The sequence below is a fragment of the Salmo salar genome, unplaced genomic scaffold (genome assembly GCF_905237065.1).
Source record: "Salmo salar unplaced genomic scaffold, Ssal_v3.1, whole genome shotgun sequence".
Classification (NCBI taxonomy): Eukaryota; Metazoa; Chordata; class Actinopteri; order Salmoniformes; family Salmonidae; genus Salmo; species Salmo salar.
This window is the reverse complement of record NW_025548733.1, coordinates 55,001-71,099: the sequence shown is the minus strand read 5'-3', so window position 1 is coordinate 71,099 and position 16,099 is coordinate 55,001. Positions and strand designations below refer to the sequence as shown.

Genomic DNA, 16,099 nt, shown 5'->3' with positions numbered 1-16,099 from the left:
CTGTTATTTACAGCTTCACAAACTGGTAAATTCCAATATCCCACTTGGTTGTGAATGCAGCCAGCTGTTATTTACAGCTTCACAAACTGGTAAATTCCAACATCCCACTTGGTTGTGAATGCAGCCAGCTGTTATTTACAGCTTCACAAACTGGTAAATTCCAATATCCCACTTGGTTGTGAATGCAGCGTGAAATATTGGAATTTATAATTCTATGGTCACACCCACAAATCCTGTCTCATGGTTCCTATTGGCTGACATGTTATAGCATCCTAATCAGTCCATTCGGATGCCCTGGGGGAGGGGGGGGGGCGTTTCCCCCCAGGTACACGTCTCGGCTCAGCTTCCCCTCATCTTAACCCGTTAGTGTGAGAAATGCATAACAGACCCCCCAGATCAGCGTCTTGGTCACAACTGCATCCCTTGTCTATTATTACAACGGTCAAGTTATTTACCGCGGTTTCCACTTCTTCTACGTGGATAATGACTCCTGTCATTGAAAATAAGAATTTGTTCTTAACTGACGGTGCGGCAGGGTAGCCTAGTGGGTAGAGCGCTGGGTTAGTAACCGAAAGGGTTGCAAGATCGAATCTCTGAGCTGACGAGGTACAAATCTGTCGTTCTGCCCCCTGAACAAGGCAGTTAAACCCCACTGTTCCCCGGTAGGCCGTCATTGAAAATAAGAATTTGGTCTTAACTGACTTGCCTAGTTAAATAAAGGTAAAATACATTTAAAAAAAAAATGAAAAACTTGTCTTGTAAAATTAAAAATAACAGTCCTGCTAAAAATTAATATGTTGTCTTAAGATTTCTAATCTAACATGGAATTGTTTTAAGAAAGTCATACCGTGGATCATTTCATTTTGGGATCCTTTTTATTTGATCCATTGAATTTGTCCTTTTACTACTTACTATAGAAATACTATACTACTTACATAGAAATACATGTATTTATTACTAAGGTTGTCTGCCCTCTATCTAGGAGATAGGAGAAAGCTCAGGATATACAGGAAGTGTAAGTCTGAAGCTGTAAAACAGGTCTGTTCAAAGGGCTGCAGTGTTTTGATATTAAAACGGTGTGTCTGTCTGTCAGGAAGAATTGCAACGTGTTTGAAAACAAAAAGTAACAAGCAATCAAATGAAAACAATACAAAAACAAAAAGATAATATACTGACAATGTACATCATCTAGGATCCCATCAGTGTCCATATCTCAGTGTGACCTTAGAACATGGACTGGTAGGTGGTACGTGTGTGTGTTTGTTCGTGGGTAATAGGATATCGCTGGTCTTCATGGTCACGCTCCTTCCCTGGTCGTGGGAAAGAGACGTGAGAGAGGTGGTGGCAGGTCTATATAAACTGGAGGTCTGTCTACAGTTCCCTGGGTAGAGAGAGCTGCTGAGAGAGGTGGTGGCAGGTCTGTACAGTTCCCTGGGTAGAGAGAGCTGCTGAGAGAGGTGGTGGCAGGTCTGTCTACAGTTCCCTGGGTAGAGAGAGCTGCTGAGAGAGGTGGTGGCAGGTCTGTCTACAGTTCCCTGGGTAGAGAGAGCTGCTGAGAGAGGTGGTGGCAGGTCTGTCTACAGTTCCCTGGGTAGAGAGAGCTGCTGAGAGAGGGGTGGTGGCTGGTCTGTCTACAGTTCCCTGGGTAGAGAGAGCTGCTGAGAGAGGTGGTGGCAGGTCTATATAAACTGGACGTCTGTCTACAGTTCCCTGGGTAGAGAGAGCTGCTGAGAGAGGTGGTGGCAGGTCTGTCTACAGTTCCCTGGGTAGAGAGAGCTGCTGAGAGAGGTGGTGGCAGGTCTGTCTACAGTTCCCTGGGTAGAGAGAGCTGCTGAGAGAGGTGGTGGCTGGTCTGTCTACAGTTCCCTGGGTAGAGAGAGCTGCTGAGAGAGGTGGTGGCTGGTCTGTACAGTTCCCTGGGTAGAGAGAGCTGCTGAGAGAGGTGGTGGCAGGTCTGTCTACAGTTCCCTGGGTAGAGAGAGCTGCTGAGAGAGGTGGTGGCAGGTCTATATAAACTGGACGTCTGTCTACAGTTCCCTGGGTAGAGAGAGCTGCTGAGAGAGGTGGTGGCAGGTCTGTCTACAGTTCCCTGGGTAGAGAGAGCTGCTGAGAGAGGTGGTGGCAGGTCTATATAAACTGGACGTCTGTCTACAGTTCCCTGGGTAGAGAGAGCTGCTGAGAGAGGTGGTGGCAGGTCTGTCTACAGTTCCCTGGGTAGAGAGAGCTGCTGAGAGAGGTGGTGGCAGGTCTGTCTACAGTTCCCTGGGTAGAGAGAGCTGCTGAGAGAGGTGGTGGCAGGTCTGTCTACAGTTCCCTGGGTAGAGAGAGCTGCTGAGAGAGGTGGTGGCAGGTCTGTCTACAGTTCCCTGGGTAGAGAGAGGCTGCTGAGAGAGGTGGTGGCAGGTCTATAAACTGGACGTCTAGTCTACAGTTCCCTGGGTAGAGAGAGCTGCTGAGAGAGGTGGTGGCTGGTCTATAAACTTGACGTCTAGTCTACAGTTCCCTGGGTAGAGAGAGGTGGTGGCAGGTCTGTCTACAGTTCCCTGGGTAGAGAGAGCTGCTGAGAGAAGTGGTGGCAGGTCTATAAACTTGACATCTAGTCTACAGTTCCCTGGGTAGAGAGAGCTGGTGGCAGGTCTGTCTACAGTTCCCTGGGTAGAGAGAGCTGCTGAGAGAGGTGGTGGCAGGTCTGTCTACAGTTCCCTGGGTAGAGAGAGCTGCTGAGAGAGGTGGTTGCAGGTCTGTCTACAGTTCCCTGGGTAGAGAGAGCTGCTGAGAGAGGTGGTGGCAGGTCTGTCTACAGTTCCCTGGGTAGAGAGAGCTGCTGAGAGAGGTGGTGGCAGGTCTATAAACCTGAGGTCTGTCTACAGTTCCCTGGGTAGAGAGAGCTGCTGAGAGAGGTGGTGGCAGGTCTGTCTACAGTTCCCTGGGTAGAGAGAGCTGCTGAGAGAGGTGGTGGCAGGTCTATAAACCTGAGGTCTGTCTACAGTTCCCTGGGTAGAGAGAGCTGCTGAGAGAGGTGGTGGCAGGTCTGTACAGTTCCCTGGGTAGAGAGAGCTGCTGAGAGAGGTGGTGGCAGGTCTGTCTACAGTTCCCTGGGTAGAGAGAGCTGCTGAGAGAGGTGGTGGCAGGTCTATATAAACTGGACGTCTGTCTACAGTTCCCTGGGTAGAGAGAGCTGCTGAGAGAGGTGGTGGCAGGTCTGTCTACAGTTCCCTGGGTAGAGAGAGCTGCTGAGAGAGGTGGTGGCAGGTCTGTCTACAGTTCCCTGGGTAGAGAGAGCTGCTGAGAGAGGTGGTGGCTGGTCTGTCTACAGTTCCCTGGGTAGAGGAGCTGCTGAGAGAGGTGGTGGCAGGTCTGTCTACAGTTCCCTGGGTAGAGAGAGAGCTGCTGAGAGAGGTGGTGGCAGGTCTATAAACTGGACGTCTAGTCTACAGTTCCCTGGGTAGAGAGAGCTGCTGAGAGAGGTGGTGGCTGGTCTATATAAACTGGACGTCTGTCTACAGTTCCCTGGGTAGAGAGAGCTGCTGAGAGAGGTGGTGGCAGGTCTATAAACTTGACGTCTAGTCTACAGTTCCCCTGGGTAGAGAGAGCTGGTGGCAGGTCTGTCTACAGTTCCCTGGGTGGTAGAGAGAGAGCTGCTGAGAGAGGTGGTGGCAGGTCTATAACCCTGAGGTCTGTCTACAGTTCCCTGGGTAGAGAGAGCTGCTGAGAGAGGTGGTGGCTGGTCTGTCTACAGTTCCCTGGGTAGAGAGAGCTGCTGAGAGAGGTGGTGGCAGGTCTGTCTACAGTTCCCTGGGTAGAGAGAGAGCTGCTGAGAGAGGTGGTGGCAGGTCTATAAACTGGACGTCTAGTCTACAGTTCCCTGGGTAGAGAGAGCTGCTGAGAGAGGTGGTGGCTGGTCTATATAAACTGGACGTCTGTCTACAGTTCCCTGGGTAGAGAGAGCTGCTGAGAGAGGTGGTGGCAGGTCTATAAACTTGACGTCTAGTCTACAGTTCCCTGGGTAGAGAGAGCTGGTGGCAGGTCTGTCTACAGTTCCCTGGGTAGAGAGAGAGCTGCTGAGAGAGGTGGTGGCAGGTCTATAACCCTGAGGTCTGTCTACAGTTCCCTGGGTAGAGAGAGCTGCTGAGAGAGGTGGTGGCAGGTCTGTCTACAGTTCCCTGGGTAGAGAGAGCTGCTGAGAGAGGTGGTGGCAGGTCTGTCTACAGTTCCCTGGGTAGAGAGAGCTGTTTAGAGAGGTGGTGGCTGGTCTGTCTACAGTTCCCTGGGTAGAGAGAGCTGCTGAGAGAGGTGGTGGCAGGTCTGTCTACAGTTCCCTGGGTAGAGAGAGCTGTTTAGAGAGGTGGTGGCTGGTCTGTCTACAGTTCCCTGGGTAGAGGAGCTGCTGAGAGAGGTGGTGGCAGGTCTATATAAACTGGACGTCTAGTCTACAGTTCCTGTGATGTAATCAGTAGTGGACGTGGCTTACCTGGTGTCGTTGGGACCGTTTCACATTCGCACCTACAACACGTGTGCAATTCATTCAACATACAACATTTACACAGCTAACATAGACTTGCCTAGTTAAATAAAATAGAGAAATATTTAGAAGAAGAAAAAAATCTCTAAGAGCACAGCTTTGTACCCGCGTCAATAAGGATCTGGAGGCATGCGTGTAAACGTTGTAAAAGGCCATGTGAATTAATTAAATAACGTTTTGGTTGCAGTTTACCTTCACTAGAATAAATATTCTCGTCTTTATAACGTGTGCTGGCTGTGAGCTCATGTATGAAACACGTTGAGGCATGGCGCGTATCTTCATGGTCCTATTCAGTGCGAAAAACTGTTTAAGAACCAAGGCATTTCACTACACCCGCAATAACGTCTGATTAATATGTTTATGTGACCAATTACATTTTAATTTGATTTGCACCGTTTTTACCTTTTTAAGAAGCAAAACGGAGCAGAACGAGAGTTTCTATTGGACAAATTCAGGGAGGTTCCTCCCCGTTTCCGTTCCATTTGCTTCCGTTTCATAAACTTTTTTTAACCGCCTGTTTTCAATGTGGAGAGATACGATAAAAAAAATCATATATTTATTTATTATTATGAACACAACAAATACAATAAACAGAAATATAAAAACAAGAGTATATAAACCTAACCTAATAAACCTATTTCTATAATCATTTTCAATTTGTTAAATACTTTTACGGTGCGTATTGCTTTATGTTTTTTTTTTACATTTACTGATAATTTCGAAATAATATTTAAATTCTCTCTTAAATAATGTGAAAAGAGGGGTTTGTTCTCTGCCCACTTCATTTTACGGATAAAGAATCTTCCATGAAAGATAAAGAAATGATACAAAAAAAATGAAAGTTAAATCAGGGTCCATATCATTTTGGATCGATATAAAACATAATACCAGAGTGTCCCAGGTTAATAACATGTGGAGAGATGTTACTGGTAGACTCATACCATGAATATACTTTACCGTCTCTAAACACCTCCGATATAAAGGGTTTATTCCCAAAGTTACCGGGATGAGACGTGTCCTACTTATACCGGTACATTCCTAACAACTTAAAGCATTACGAAACTTACATTATATCAAATAAACCTCTCGTAGTAAATAAACCATTCAGTTGTTGTTGTTGTTGTTGACCAAATCGGACTCTTATTGACCTCCATAACTAAACAAAACGACTTGCTGGGTGGGTGAAACAACGACAAAAACGCCACCTGCTGGAAGGAGACACGTTTTTCCTCCGAGATGGACCTTCCTCTTCCTGTTCGTCTCTTCCTGTTCCTCTCTCTTCCTCTTCCTGTCTCTTCCTCTTCCTGTCTCTGATCACACTTCGCGCCACTGAGGATTTTTAAGGAGCTGCGTTGTCAACTTGTATCATCACAATCAATCAGAAAAGTCATTTTGTTGTGTTGATTATGGTAAGTCACTGCGTCTATTGCATCGATTGTCCAAGTCAACAACTCATTCCCTGACAAACAACAACAGACAAACAAATAGTTCATTCGTATTTGTGTAGAAATGTGATGTTGTTGCAGATTTGTCAGCTAACGTTAGCTCCCCCATGTTAGTGTTTTAGAGTAGCCATTAGCTTAGCAGTGGGAATAAGCTAGTTAGTCAGCTAGTAACCACCTGTAGTTACCCTGTTTTGGTTATTTTTAGTAGGATTTCTAGCTAGCTAACTAGCTATCATGCTAATGAAAACCAATGCATGTAGCTAACTAGCTATCATGCTAATGAAAACCAATGCATGTAGCTAACTGTCTATCATGCTAATGAAAACCAATGCATGTAGCTAACTGTCTATCATGCTAATGAAAACCAATGCATGTAGCTAACTGTCTATCATGCTAATGAAAACCAATGCATGTAGCTAACTGTCTATCATGCTAATGAAAACCAATGCATGTAGCTAACTGTCTATCATGCTAATGAAAACCAATGCATGTAGCTAACTGTCTATCATGCTAATGAAAACCAATGCATGTAGCTAACTGTCTATCATGCTAATGAAAACCAATGCATGTAGCTAACTGTCTATCATGCTAATGAAAACCAATGCATGTAGCTAACTGTCTATCATGCTAATGAAAAACAATGCATGTAGCTAACTGTCTATCATGCTAATGAAAAGCAATGCATGTAGCTAACTGTCTCTGCAAGTCAGTTGTTTCCATGGCAAACATGAAAGTGACAGTCGGTTTGTGGCATCGAGTGGCATTTTTCACGGGCAGATCGTAAAGATAAATATGCGACGGGACTAGAAATAGATACAGCAACTGATAATGCTAAGTTGGGCTCCCGGGTGGAGAAGCGGTTTGATGCACTGCAGTCCCTGGTTCGAATCCAGGCTGCATCACATCCGGCCGTGATTGGGAGTCCCATAAGGTGGCGCACTTTTTGCCCACCGTCCGTCCGGGGTAAGACCGTCATTGTAAAAATAAAAATAACTTGTTCTTATAAATAGGGAATAGGGTGCCAATTAAGTAAATAAAGTGTAAATATAAAGTACATGATGGTACGAGATACAGTAACTGATAAAGCTAAGTATGTGATGGGACCAGAACTAAATACTGTATCTGGCCACGCCACACATCGCTCATGTGTAACTTAGCAATACATGTCTTCAAATGAAATGTAATTTAACGACTAGGATAGATCCCAAACTACACTGTATTCCTGTATAGTGCACGACTTACTTTCTAACCAGAACCCTATAGTACATTTAAATAGGGAATAAGGTGCCAGTTAAGTACAGTGGACTAATTTACTTCCTTCCCTTCCATTCTAAGGACATCAGACGGTTCTTTGTATCAAGCAAACCCGCAGCGCAGAAACCGTCTCAGGATGGAAACCTCAACACAGAGTCCCCGAAGAAGAAATCCGTCTCAACAGACGAAGAAGTGAAGAAAAAGCAAACTGCCACCAAGGTATATATTATTATATAACCAGAGTCTCTCTAGTCAGTGAACCGGTCCATCACCAAGGTATATATTATTATATAACCAGAGTCTCTCTAGTCAGTGAACTGGTCCATCACCAAGGTATATATTATTATATAACCAGAGTCTCTCTAGTCAGTGAACTGGTCCATCACCAAGGTATATATTATTATATAACCAGAGTCTCTCTAGTCAGTGAACCGGTCCATCACCAAGGTATATATTATTATATAACCAGAGTCTCTCTAGTCAGTGAACTGGTCCATCACCAAGGTATATATTATTATATAACCAGAGTCTCTCTAGTCAGTGAACCGGTCCATCACCAAGGTATATATTATTATATAACCAGAGTGTCTCTAGTCAGTGAACCGGTCCATCACCAAGGTATATATTATTATATAACCAGAGTCTCTCTAGTCAGTGAACCGGTCCATCACCAAGGTATATATTATTATATAACCAGAGTCTCTCTAGTCAGTGAACCGGTCCATCACCAAGGTATATATTATTATATAACCAGAGTCTCTCTAGTCAGTGAACCGGTCCATCACCAAGGTATATATTATTATATAACCAGAGTCTCTCTAGTCAGTGAACCGGTCCATCACCAAGGTATATATTATTATATAACCAGAGTCTCTCTAGTCAGTGAACCGGTCCATCACCAAGGTATATATTATTATATAACCAGAGTCTCTCTAGTCAGTGAACCGGTCCATCACCAAGGTATATATTATTATATAACCAGAGTCTCTCTAGTCAGTGAACCGGTCCATCACCAAGGTATATATTATTATATAACCAGAGTCTCTCTAGTCAGTGAATAACCACACTTATGGTGGTGAGGATGAGGAAGATAATAATGGTGGTGAGGAAGATGATGGTGGTGGTGAAGATGGTGATGCGGATGAGGAAGATGGTGATGATGGTTGTGAGGAAGATGATGAGGATGATGGTGGTGAGGAGGATGGTGATGATGGTGAGGAGGAGGAGGATGGTGGTGAGGAGGATGATGATGATGGTGGTGATGATGGTTGTGAGGAAGATGATGAGGATGGTGGTGATGATGTGTTCCAGGTGGTGAAGAAGAAGAAGAAGGACAGTGATAAAAAGAGAAAGAAGCGTGCTGTCATTGAGTCAGGTAATAAAGATGGCTGCCCCTCCTCTGGCTGCCCCTCCTCTGGCTGCCCCTCTTCTGGCTGCCCCTCTGGCTGCTCCTCCTCTGGCTGCCCCTCTTCTGGCTGCCCCTCTGGCTGCCCCTCCTCTGGCTGCCCCTCCTCTGGCTGCCCCCCTCTGGCTGCCCCTCCTCTGGCTGCCCCTCTGGCTGCTCCTCCTCTGGCTGCTCCTCCTCTGGCTGCCCCTCTTCTGGCTGCCCCTCCTCTGGCTGCCCCTCCTCTGGCTGCCCCTCCTCTGGCTGCCCCCCCTCTGGCTGCCCCTCTGGCTGCCCCTCCTCTGGCTGCCCCTCCTCTGGCTGCCCCTCCTCTGGCTGCCCCTCCTCTGGCTGCCCCTCCTCTGGCTGCCCCTCCTCTGGCTGCCCCTCCTCTGGCTGCCCCTCCTCTGGCTGCCCCTCCTCTGGCTGCCCCTCCTCTGGCTGCCCCTCCTCTGGCTGCCCCCCTCTGGCTGCCCCCCCTCTGGCTGCCCCCCCTCTGGCTGCCCCCCCTCTGGCTGCCCCTCCTCTGGCTGCCCCTCCTCTGGCTGCCTTGCCCTCCTCTGGCTGCCCCCCTCTGGCTGCCCCTCCTCTGGCTGCCCCTCCTCTGGCTGCCCCTCCTCTGGCTGCCCCTCCTCTGGCTGCCCCCCCTCTGGCTGCCCCCCCTCTGGCTGCCCCCCCTCTGGCTGCCCCCCCCTCTGGCTGCCCCTCCTCTGGCTGCCCCCCCTCTGGCTGCCCCTCCTCTGGCTGCCCCCCCTCTGGCTGCCCCTCCTCTGGCTGCCCCTCCTCTGGCTGCCCCTCCTCTGGCTGCCCCTCCTCTGGCTGCCCCCCCTCTGGCTGCCCCCCCCTCTGGCTGCCCCCCCCTCTGGCTGCCCCTCCTCTGTCAGTGGAGGTATTACTGGCCCTGTGTTTTTAGAATGGGACATTAAATGTTCATTTCCAAATTGTATTGTTTTATTTTATTTCACTTTTATTTAACCAGGTAGGCTAGTTGAGAACAAATTCTCATTTGCAAATGAGGCGACATATTCATGATTTAGGCGGAATCCCGACCTAACACAAGGTCAGAGGGTCAGAGAGGCAGGTGAGTCATAGTGATTTTCAGTGGACAGACATATAGTGGTAGACCACAGTGATTTGTCATGCTCAACATGTATAAATATGCCTCTGTGGAACTATTGGATAAAGTCAGACTTTATCGACCAGCATTTCTACTCTTCCGTATTCATTGAACCTGTTTTAGTTGTGAACTCAAACGGACAGAGAGCGGTGATGTCCAACGGGCCTTCCAAAAAACAAAACACTTTCTCTGGCTGTTATCAGAGAATACGGAGGTCATCCTGCAGGTGGTTTCTGAAACTAATTACGTCTTTGTTAAGAGTCTGTCGAGTCTAAAGTTAAGGAGGGTTTTCCTCCCAAGGTTAAGGAGGGTTTTCCTCCCAAGTCTAAAGTTAAGGAGGGTTTCCTCCCAAGGTTAAGGAGGGTTTTCCTCCCAAGTCTAAAGTTAAGGAGGGTTTTCCTCCCAAGTCTAAAGTTAAGGAGGGTTTCCTCCCAAGTCTAAAGTTAAGGAGGGTTTCCTCCCAAGGTTAAGGAGGGTTTTCCTCCCAAGTCTAAAGTTAAGGAGGGTTTTCCTCCCAAGTCTAAAGTTAAGGAGGGTTTCCTCCCAAGGTGGAGAGGGAAGGACCTGCTGTACATTCCAGCCACTAACCAGCTGCTTGTGTCTGTGGTCTCATGTCTACAACACTGATGTAATGGTTAAGTTAGTCACCTGGCTATTTTTGTTGTTGTCATCACCAAACCTCCCTCCCTCCCCTCCCTCCCTCCCTCCCTCCCTCCCTCCCTCCCTCCCTCCCTCCCTCCTGTAGACTCTGAGGAGGAGGTAGTGGAGCATAAGCAGAAGGTCCGGAAACAGCACCCTCCTCTTCCTCCTGCCAAGAAAGACCCGGTGCAGTATGTCTCTGAGACAGGTAAGACAGACTAGACTCCATAGCGGGAGAATACCAGGACGTACCAGAAATAACGCCAGCATACCAGGACTAAACGGGAGAATATGAATCATCCTGACAGACTCTAGTGACATGAATCAGAATATGAATCATCCTGACAGACTCTAGTAACATGTATCAGAATATGAATCATCCTGACAGACTCTAGTAACATGTATCAGAATATGAATCATCCTGACAGACTCTAGTAACATGTATCAGAATATGAATCGTCCTGACAGACTCTAGTGACATGAATCAGAATATGAATCATTCTGACAGACTCTAGTAACATGTATCAGAATATGAATCATCCTGACAGACTCTAGTAACATGAATCAGAATATGAATCGTCCTGACAGACTCTAGTAACATGAATATGAATCATCCTGACAGACTCTAGTAACATGAATCAGAATATGAATCATCCTGACAGACTCTAGTAACATGTATCAGAATATGAATCGTCCTGACAGACTCTAGTAACATGTATCAGAATATGAATCATTCTGACAGACTCTAGTAACATGTATCAGAATATGAATCGTCCTGACAGACTCTAGTAACATGTATCAGAATATGAATCATCCTGACAGACTCTAGTAACATGTATCAGAATATGAATCATCCTGACAGACTCTAGTAACATGTATCAGAATATGAATCGTCCTGACAGACTCTAGTGACATGAATCAGAATATGAATCATTCTGACAGACTCTAGTAACATGTATCAGAATATGAATCATCCTGACAGACTCTAGTAACATGAATCAGAATATGAATCGTCCTGACAGACTCTAGTAACATGAATATGAATCATCCTGACAGACTCTAGTAACATGAATCAGAATATGAATCATCCTGACAGACTCTAGTAACATGTATCAGAATATGAATCGTCCTGACAGACTCTAGTAACATGTATCAGAATATGAATCATTCTGACAGACTCTAGTAACATGTATCAGAATATGAATCATCCTGACAGACTCTAGTAACATGAATCAGAATATGAATCATCCTGACAGACTCTAGTAACATGTATCAGAATATGAATCGTCCTGACAGACTCTAGTAACATGTATCAGAATATGAATCATTCTGACAGACTCTAGTAACATGTATCAGAATATGAATCGTCCTGACAGACTCTAGTAACATGTATCAGAATATGAATCATTCTGACAGACTCTAGTGACATGAATCAGAATATGAATCATCCTGACAGACTCTAGTAACATGTATCAGAATATGAATCATCCTGACAGACTCTAGTAACATGTATCAGAATATGAATCATCCTGTCAGACTCTAGTAACATGTATCAGAATATGAATCATCCTGACAGACTCTAGTAACATGTATCAGAATATGAATCATCCTGACAGACTCTAGTAACATGTATCAGAATATGAATCATCCTGACAGACTCTAGTAACATGTATCAGAATATGAATCGTCCTGACAGACTCTAGTAACATGTATCAGAATATGAATCGTCCTGACAGACTCTAGTAACATGTATCAGAATATGAATCGTCCTGACAGACTCTAGTAACATGTATCAGAATATGAATCATTCTGACACTCTAGTGACATGAATCAGAATATGAATCATCCTGACAGACTCTAGTAACATGTATCAGAATATGAATCATCCTGACAGACTCTAGTAACATGAATCAGAATATGAATCATCCTGACAGACTCTAGTAACATGTATCAGAATATGAATCATCCTGACAGACTCTAGTAACATGTATCAGAATATGAATCGTCCTGACAGACTCTAGTAACATGTATCAGAATATGAATCATTCTGACAGACTCTAGTGACATGAATCAGAATATGAATCATCCTGACAGACTCTAGTAACATGTATCAGAATATGAATCATCCTGACAGACTCTAGTAACATGTATCAGAATATGAATCATCCTGTCAGACTCTAGTAACATGTATCAGAATATGAATCATCCTGACAGACTCTAGTAACATGTATCAGAATATGAATCATCCTGTCAGACTCTAGTAACATCAATATGAATCATCCTGACAGACTAGTAACATGTATCGGAATATGAATCATCCTGACAGACTCTAGTAACATCAATATGAATCATCCTGACAGACTAGTAACGTATCGGAATATGAATCATCCTGACAGACTCTAGTGACATGTATCAGAATATGAATCATCCTGACAGACTCTAGTAACATGTATCAGAATATGAATCATCCTGACAGACTCTAGTAACATGTATCAGAATATGAATCATCCTGACAGACTCTAGTAACATGAATATGAATCGTCCTGACAGACTAGTAACGTATCGGAATATGAATCATCCTGACAGACTCTAGTAACATCCCTCCTCCTTACCTCCCTCTCGCTCTCTCTCCCCCCTCCTGACCTCCCCCTCCCTCTCGCTCTCTCTCCCCCCTCCCTCCCTCTCGCTCTCTCTCCCCCCTCCTGACCTCCCTCTCGCTCTCTCTCCTCCCTCCCTCCCTCCCTCTCGCTCTCTCTCCCTCCCTCCCTCCCTCCCTCTCGCTCTCCCTCCCTCCCTCTCGCTCTCTCTCCCCCCTCCTTACCGCCCTCTCGCTCTCTCTCCCCCCCTCTTGATCTCCCGCTCTCTCTCCCCTCCTCCTTAACTCCCTCCCTCCCTCCGCCTTACACCCCTCCCCCCTCTCTCTCTCCTCCCTACCCCCTCCTTACCTTCATCCCCCCCTCTCTCTTTAGATTCAGACAGTGATAACTTCCTGTCTCTGAAGAAGTCTGCAAAGCCCCAGGATAATGGAGTGACCAAACCAGGGAAGGCCCGCACCGGGACCAAAGAGATCTACAGGTCCCCTCGAAACCCACCCCTGCGCCCGCCAAGGGGAAAGGAGTGATAAAGAAGTCTCCTCCAGCCCCCGTCACCCCTAAATCAGCGCCCCAGCACACCAAACGCACCCCCACCTCTGTCCTGGACTACTTTGGCAGTGGGAGTGTCCAGCGCTCGGGCAAGAAACTGGTAGCAAGTACCAAGAGGAAAGCTGTGAGTAAAACACCCTGATTATTCCCCTTCATTATCTCTCTACTCTCCCTCCAGCCTTCTCAGGACCCAGGTCTAGTGACTAGTCTGACTAGTTAACTAGTTGTTGTTGATGAGACCCAGGTCTAGTGACTAGTCTGACTAGTTAACTAGTTGTTGTTGATGAGACCCAGGTCTAGTGACTAGTCTGACTAGTTAACTAGTTGTTGTTGATGAGACCCAGGTCTAGTGACTAGTCTGACTAGTTAACTAGTTGGTGTTGATGAGACCCAGGTCTAGTGTCTAGTCTGACTAGTTAACTAGTTGTTGTTGATGAGACCCAGGTCTAGTGACTAGTCTGACTAGTTAACTAGTTGGTGTTGATGAGACCCAGGTCTAGTGACTAGTCTGACTAGTTAACTAGTTGGTGTTGATGAGACCCAGGTCTAGTGACTAGTCTGACTAGTTAACTAGTTGTTGTTGATGAGACCCAGGTCTAGTGACTAGTCTGACTAGTTAACTAGTTGTTGTTGATGAGACCCAGGTCTAGTCTGACTAGTTAACTAGTTGTTGTTGATGAGACCCAGGTCTAAGGTCTAGTCTGACTAGTTAACTAGTTGTTGTTGATGAGACCCAGGTCTAGTGACTAGTCTGACTAGTTAACTAGTTGGTGTTGATGAGACCCAGGTCTAAGGTCTAGTCTGACTAGTTAACTAGTTGTTGTTGATGAGACCCAGGTCTAGTCTGACTAGTTAACTAGTTGTTGTTGATGAGACCCAGGTCTAAGGTCTAGTCTGACTAGTTAACTAGTTGTTGTTGATGAGACCCAGGTCTAGTGACTAGTCTGACTAGTTAACTAGTTGGTGTTGATGAGACCCAGGTCTAAGGTCTAGTCTGACTAGTTAACTAGTTGTTGTTGATGAGACCCAGGTCTAGTGACTAGTCTGACTAGTTAACTAGTTGTTGTTGATGAGACCCAGGTCTAGTGACTAGTCTGACTAGTTAACTAGTTGTTGTTGATGAGACCCAGGTCTAGTGACTAGTCTGACTAGTTGATGACGGCTCTGTGTTGTCCCTCCGGCCCTCTCAGGACCATGATGAGTCGCTGACTGATGAGGTCATCGCCCAGCAGCTGCAGATGGACGAGGACATGGAGTTGGAGAGGCTGGTCCACGAGGACGAGGAGTTTGCCAGGACGCTGGCCATGTTGGACCAAGAACCACACGCCAAAAAGGTGAAGGATAAACTCACTACAAACTCTCTCTTTCTCTCTGAAAGATTCAACGAGTGTGTGTGTGTATATATATATATATGTGTGGTTCCATCTCTCTCTGTGTGTCTGTGTGTGTGTGTGTGTGTGTGTGTGTGTGTGTGTGTGTGTGTGTGTGTGTGTGTGTGTGTGTGTGTGTCCAGGCTCGTAAGGACTCTGGTGAGGATCTGGGGTCTGACACGTCAGCCAACAAAAGCATCGCTAACTCCTCCCACAGCAGCACTACCAGCCAATCACAGTCCAATGGGCGGGACCACAACCAGGACGTGATCGGTCCGTCCCCTAAAAAGGTCCCCCCTCTTGTTAAAACCAGTTCCAAACTGGCCGTGATGAAGAGAAGGGAGGTGGAAGAGGAAGGAGGAGGGAAGACAAATCTGACTATCAAAATGCCCGTCTCTCCCAAAAAGGAGTTCCTAACCACTTCAAGCACAGACAGGAAGTCCAAGCCCAAAACAGGAAGTGTAACCATGGTGACCACACGCACGACTCTTAAAACCTCCCCCAAGAAAGAGGTGAAACTTTTTTAAATCAACAGTTATAGTTAATATAAATAACCCAAACCTGTGTGACTGTGAGTGACTGTGAGTGACTGTGTGAGTGACTCTGTGAGTGACTCTGTGGGACTGTGAGTGTGACTGTGAGTGTGACTGTGTGAGTGACTGTGACACTGTGGGACTGACTGTGACTGTGTGTAACCGTGACCGTGAGAGACTGTGAGTGACTGCGCGTGACTGTGTGTGTAACCGTGAATGTGTGTTTGTGTCCAGAGCACCAGTCCAGAGGATTCAGAGAAGAAGCGAGGGAACTCCTCAGCCTTCCGTAGTTTCCTGAACAGAGACGGACCCAGAGCCCTGGGGTCTAAACCCATACCCACTGTAAGACAAACACAGAGCCCTGGGATCTAAACACAGAGCCCTGGGGTCTAAACCCAGAGCCCTGGGGTCTAAACCCATACCCACTGTAAGACAAACACAGAGCCCTGGGATCTAAACACAGAGCCCTGGGGTCTAAACCCAGAGCCCTGGGGTCTAAACCCATACCCACTGTAAGACAAACACAGAGCCCTGGGATCTAAACACAGAGCCCTGGGGTCTAAACCCAGAGCCCTGGGATCTAAACCCATACCCACTGTAAGACAAACCCAGAGCCCTGGGATCTAAACCCAGAGCCCTGGGATCTAAACCCATACCCACTGTAAGACAAACCCAGAGCCCTGGGGTCTAAA

At 46.5% G+C, this 16,099-nt stretch overlaps 1 protein-coding gene across 1 annotated transcript in view; it reads left to right on the top strand.

Annotated features, from left to right (window-relative positions):
• The first annotated feature begins 8,317 nt into the window (after positions 1-8,317).
• The window catches only part of LOC106594302 (replication factor C subunit 1), a 52,321-nt gene continuing 44,539 nt past the window's right edge, over positions 8,318-16,099 (top strand). Inside the window, 7 exon segments of the mRNA XM_045712725.1 lie at positions 8,318-8,386; positions 8,533-8,596; positions 10,468-10,569; positions 13,408-13,628; positions 14,695-14,838; positions 15,018-15,386; positions 15,642-15,749. Of these exon segments, the coding sequence (XP_045568681.1) occupies positions 8,318-8,386; positions 8,533-8,596; positions 10,468-10,569; positions 13,408-13,628; positions 14,695-14,838; positions 15,018-15,386; positions 15,642-15,749 (1,077 nt within the window).